The sequence below is a fragment of the Physeter macrocephalus genome, chromosome 10, assembly GCF_002837175.3.
Source record: "Physeter macrocephalus isolate SW-GA chromosome 10, ASM283717v5, whole genome shotgun sequence".
Lineage (NCBI taxonomy): Eukaryota > Metazoa > Chordata > Mammalia > Artiodactyla > Physeteridae > Physeter > Physeter macrocephalus.
The window spans coordinates 44,853,753-44,859,779 of record NC_041223.1 but is presented as its reverse complement, the minus strand read 5'-3'; the positions used below and the strand labels follow the sequence as shown (position 1 = coordinate 44,859,779).

At 38.3% G+C, this 6,027-nt stretch overlaps 1 protein-coding gene across 1 annotated transcript in view; it reads right to left on the bottom strand.

Annotated features, from left to right (window-relative positions):
• Positions 1 to 4,020: 4,020 nt before the first annotated feature.
• FAM162B (family with sequence similarity 162 member B) overlaps positions 4,021 to 6,027 on the bottom strand; it is a 19,548-nt gene continuing 17,541 nt past the window's right edge. Inside the window, 1 exon segment of the mRNA XM_024115529.1 lies at positions 4,021 to 4,119. Within this exon segment, the coding sequence (XP_023971297.1) occupies positions 4,021 to 4,119 (99 nt within the window).

The following is a 6,027-nucleotide window of genomic DNA, read 5'->3' as shown; positions in this document are numbered from 1 at the left end:
TTCATTTTATCTTAAAGTTTATTTTGTCTGCCATTTATTCAATTAATCCCCCATTGATGGACATTTAAATTGTTTTCAGTCTTTTGCCATTGTAAATAGTGTGGCAATGAATATCACTGTAAATTTCTGACTCGATAAATACATATACAATTTTGCTAGGTATTGTCAAATTTCCATCCATAAGGGTTGTACTATCTTTCATTCCAAACAGGAACATATATGAGTACCTCCTTCTCACAATCTTGGAAATGGTATGTTATTCAGCTCACTTTTTTTTAAAGCAGCTTTATTGTGGTGTAATTTATATATCATAAAATCCACCCATTTTAAGTGTACAGTTTGAGTTTTCATAAATTCACACAGTTGTGCATTCCGACAATCCAGTTTCAGAGCACTTCCATCATCTAAGTTCTGCTGTTAATACTTTTAACCAAATAATTGGTGTAGATTTATTGGGGGCTGCAGCTAACACAGATGACATAAATTCTGGCCCCAAATACACGTGGTTAACAAACTTGTGGTTAGGAATTCTTCAAGGATTGTTTTCTACTTTTCATTTAAATCTAAAGATGATAAATAGGTGAGTTTCTTACTCAACCCCACACTCTGTTGGTTTTTGTGTCAGTCTGACTAGGCTATAGTACACAGTTACCCAATTAAACACTAATCTAAATGTTGCTGTGAAGGTATTCTGTAGGTGGGATTAATACTTTCAGTCACTTGACTTTAAGAAAAGGAGATACCTTTGATAATCTGAGTGGGCCTTATCCAATCATTTGAAAGACCAGCAGAGCAAAACCAAGGTTTCCTGAGGAAGACAAAAATTCTACCTTTGGACTATAGTTTCAGCTCCTGCCAGAGGGTTCCCAGCCTGCTGGCCTGCCCTACACATTTCTGATTTGCCAGCTCCCACAGTCATGTAAGCCAATCCCTTTAAATAAATAAATAAAATGTTAATAAATAAATATATATAGAGAGATAAATATATAGATAAATCTATTTATATAGACATAGATAAACTCTTGTACTGAATTATAGATATAGATATAGATACAGATATAGATATAATCAGTCAGAACTCTGACTGATACAGGCACCCCACCATTACCACCAAATCCCAGTTCAATCCTCTGACAATATAAACTTTCTGGGATTCTGGCTTCATGTGGATGTCCATCCTCTCAGCTTTACCAAGCCTCATGTTTTTGTTTGTTCTCCCTAGCATATGATCACCTAGGATATCTAGATACCCCCATGGCAAGCAGCAGCATAAGACAGGCTTAACTCTGGATTTTTACTTTCTTATTGTCTATAGCAAGGATCTTCCTTCTTTTCCCAACAGTTAAGTCAAGTGTTTTAAAAGATGTTTTAAAAAATATTTTAACCAGGAGTTTTAGTTCAATGCTGGATGACTTCTCTGGAAATCTAGTCTTCCATCTAACCAGAAAGGGAAATCATCACATCTATCCTTATAAACATTTTCTTTGAGGTTTTCTATAATATTTAGAATATCCCAGGAATCTTCAAGCAGAGTGTCAAAGACTTTCAAGGAAGTATACAGAGTAAGGTATTCTTAAGAAAATTGATTTCTAGATCTTTAAACTTCTTATATACGCTTTCCTAAAATTGCCCTGTCTGAGAACAGACTGTGGTCTGCTGGTTCTCACCTCTTCTCATAATCAACTTTGTACTGTTATGCCCCCCAAAATATCAATACTTCTCTTCCATTCTTGATTCTTATTCATGCTTTACTCCGTGGTGTAAAAGCCTTCTGCATGACAAATGGGTAGTTCAGAACACACAGCTCCTGAAGAGGAGTCCCACAAGGGCAAAGACAGCCCCTGTGCAAAATGCTACAGCAGCCAATGCCTTGGTTCGTCCAGGGGGTGGACCCATAACAATGCTTCCTGCCTTCTCTATCTACCTTAGAATTGAACTCAGAAGTGAAATTATTATCAGAGGGATGGGTATCACTGTCATTTTCAAATCAAATTGAGACTTTTTTCTAACAGAAAGTTAGTCTAGGTTTGATTTGACTTATTAGTTTGACAATGAGGACTCGCTTTGTCCTGAAAATTACAAAGCAGGCATCCTCCATAAATTGAATGAGCTAACTAGGTAGTTTCAGGGTTATGATGGAAAATATATTTAAAGTACATTTAATACACAATAAAATAGAAATAATATAATTTCAACTAATTACATTTATGATTTTAAAATTATAGATGCCAAATTAAAATGTGTGAGGAGATATTTAATTTGTAAAGCTGTTTTAGGGCCTACTCAAGTTTGAAGACCATTGACTAATACCATTTTTATTTCTCTAATGTTGTCTTTTTTTTTTGTTTTCTTTTCTTTTCTTTTTTTTTTTTGCGGTACGCGGGCCTCCCACTGCTGTGGCCTCTCCCGTTGCGGAGCACAAGATCCGGACGCGCAGGCTCAGCGGCCATGGCTCACGGGCCCAGCCGCTCCGCGGCATGTGGGATCGTCCCAGACCGGGGCACAAACCCGCGTTCCCTGCATCGGCAGGCGGACTCTCAACCACTGCGCCACCAGGGAAGCCCCTTTTTTGTCTTTTTATAATTGCTTTTACAATTACTGTTTTAGTACTTTTATCATTTTAAAATAGGTTTTGAAATTCATTCTTCTCAGTTTATAAGAATTTTTAAACCTGTTTTATCTAGTTGCAAAGTATGAAAAGAATACCCAGAGGGACTAACCAATCACCAAATACAGTAGAACTTTGGTTGAAAATTAGTTTAGGTTTAAAAGAGCCCTTAGTGATTTAATTCAACAATGTTTTAATGACATGCACAGAATGCTCATTTTAGCATTATCTTTAGTGGCCAAAAACTGGAGCAAATATTCAGATAAACTGTGGCATATTCATACAATGGAATACTATAACACAATAAAAATGAATGAACACATGCTACAATCTGTGGATGAATCTCACAATATAATGCTGAGTATAAGAATTCACACTCACAAGTGTATATTGTGTAATTCTACTTATATGAAGTCTGAATACAGGCAAAAATAATCTATGGTGATAAAACTCACAACGATGGTTATCTGTGGTGGGTAATCACTGACAGAGGGCAGAAAGGAGGGTTCTGACGTGCTCTTGATGATGTTCTACATCTTGACCTAGGCAGTGGTTATACAAGTGTGTTCACTATGTAAAAATCTAGGGCTTCCCTGGTGGCGCAGTGGTTGAGAGCCCGCCTGCCGATGCACGGGACACGGGTTCGTGCCCCGGTCCAGCAAATATTCAGATAAACTGTGGCATATTCATACAATGGAATACTATAACACAATAAAAATGAATGAACACATGCTACAATCTGTGGATGAATCTCACAATATAATGCTGAGTATAAGAATTCACACTCACAAGTGTATATTGTGTAATTCTACTTATATGAAGTCTGAATACAGGCAAAAATAATCTATGGTGATAAAACTCACAACGATGGTTATCTGTGGTGGGTAATCACTGACAGAGGGCAGAAAGGAGGGTTCTGACGTGCTCTTGATGATGTTCTACATCTTGACCTAGGCAGTGGTTATACAAGTGTGTTCACTATGTAAAAATCTAGGGCTTCCCTGGTGGCGCAGTGGTTGAGAGCCCGCCTGCCGATGCACGGGACACGGGTTCGTGCCCCGGTCCGCGAAGATCCCACATGCCGCAGAGCGGCTGGGCCCGTGAGCCGTGGCCTCTGAGCCTGCGCGTCCGGAGCCTGTGCTCCGCAACGGGAGAGGACACAACAGTGAAAGGCCCGCGTACCGAAAAAAAAAAAAAAAAATCTATCAAGCTGTATACACTTTTGTGCACTCTCTGAATGCATGTTATACTTCAATAAAAGTTTACTAAAAAGTAGAAATAAAAGACTTTGTGGTTCTTGTTACCAAAATAAAACCTTGGCAAGTATTTTGTTAAATAGTATCTTTTACCTGTCTTTTATCGTTGCTGATAACGGTGATGATGTCCTGATGATCACTTTGTCAGTTAGACTATCATTTAGCCTTGCCCTGTGCAGCCAACACAGCTTCTTCACGCCACTTTGCCTTCTTTGCCAGCTTCCAACTTGTTAAAGACTCATGTCGTTCTGCAGCCTGCAGAAAGAAGCAAACAAATAAAAAGCAAAGCATTTTGACGCTCTGGAAGAATTTGTGTTTTAGATAGAGAAACATAGGAAAGACTCTATGAAAAGGAGAAAAGTAACTTAAAGCATCTGTCACACATAGCATTTGAGAAAAATGATCCTTTGGTACAGTAAAAAAATTTACTTCAGTTGCTAGAGTTCCAGTCAACAGGACAGCTGATATCAAAAATCTGCCCTCACCCTCTCTTGGCACACAGAGATATATTTGTTGGATAAAAAGTTAACAAATATATTTTCAAATACTTAATGAAGCTCAAATTCAAGAAAGGGAAATCCTCAGGTACCAGACATGGAAAGAATGAAAAAAGCATGAATTGCTGGGGAATGAGAAGGACTGAAGCCAGGATAGAAGGAAATGGCTTCAAACGGGGACATTAGGGGAAAATATTGGCTTTAACAGCTGTGGGCTGGGAGTTGAATCTCTACACTAACAGGCGTGTTCAGGATTTGGATCTTGGGCACAGAGCTGAGGTATTTCTGTGAAATGACTAAAACTCCTCTCACCAGCCAGAGGAAATGGCAAGGAAACTAGGCATTTATCTGGGGAAAAATTTACCTGTGAAAAGAAAAGATAATTAACATTATGATCAGGAGGAAAGAACGCTAGCTAGAAAATAGACCTGAGGAAATAATCTAAATGCAGCACAGAGATAAAGGTGCAAAAAACAGAAAAGAGAAGTTAAGAGACACAGAAGACAGAATTAGAACTTCCAAAATATATTCTTTCTTTTTTTTTCACATCAGGATACTGAGATACGAAGGGGGATAAATGACTCGTCCACAATCATACAACTAATAAGTGGCTATATTTTAGAGTATTATGAGCTCATTTTTTCTTAACATCTTTATTGGAGTACAATTGCTTTACAATGTTGTGTTAGTTGCGGCTGTATAACAAAGTGCATCAGCTATACGTATACATATATCCCCATATCCCCTCCCTCTTGCGTCTCCCTCCCACCCGTCTAGGGGGTCACAAAACACCGAGCTGATCTCCCTGTGCTATGCGGCTGCTTCCCACTAGCTATCTATTTTACATTTGGTAGTGGATATATGTCCATGCCACTCTCTCACTTCATCCCAGCTGACCCTTCCCCCTCCCCATGTCCTCAAGTCCATTCTCTACATCTTTATTTCTGTCCTGCAACTAGGTTCCTCAGTACCATTTTTTTTTTAGATTCCATACATATGTGTTAGCTTATGGTATTTGTTTTTCTCTTTCTGACTTACTTTACTCTATATGACAGTGTCTAGGTCCAGCCACCTCACTACAAATAACTCAATTTAATTTCTTTTTATGGCTGAGTAATATTCCATAGTATATATGTGCCACATCTTCTTTATCCATTCATCTGTCGATGGACACTTAGGTTGCTTCCATGTCCTGGCTATTGTAAATAGAGCTGCAATGAATATTGTGGTATATGACTCTTTTTAAATTATGATTTTCTCAGGGTATATGCCCAGTAGTGAGATTGCTGGGTCGTATGGTAGTTCTATTTTTAGTTTTTTAAGGAACCTCCATACTGTTCTCCATAGTGGTTGTATCAATTTACATTCCTGCCAACAGTGCAAAAGGGTTCCCTTTTCTCCACACCCTCTCCAGCATTTATTGTTTGTAGATTTTTTGATGATGGCCATTCTGACCAGTGTGAGGTGATACCTCATTGTAGTTTTGATTTGCAGTTTGCTAATTATTAGTGATGTTGAGCATCCTTTCATGTGTTTGTTGGCAATCTGTATATCTTCTTTGGAAGAATGTCTATTTAGGTCTTCTGCCCATTTTTGGATTGGGTTGTTTGTTTTTTTGATATTGAGCTGCATGAGCTGCTTGTATATTTTGGAGATAATCCTTTGT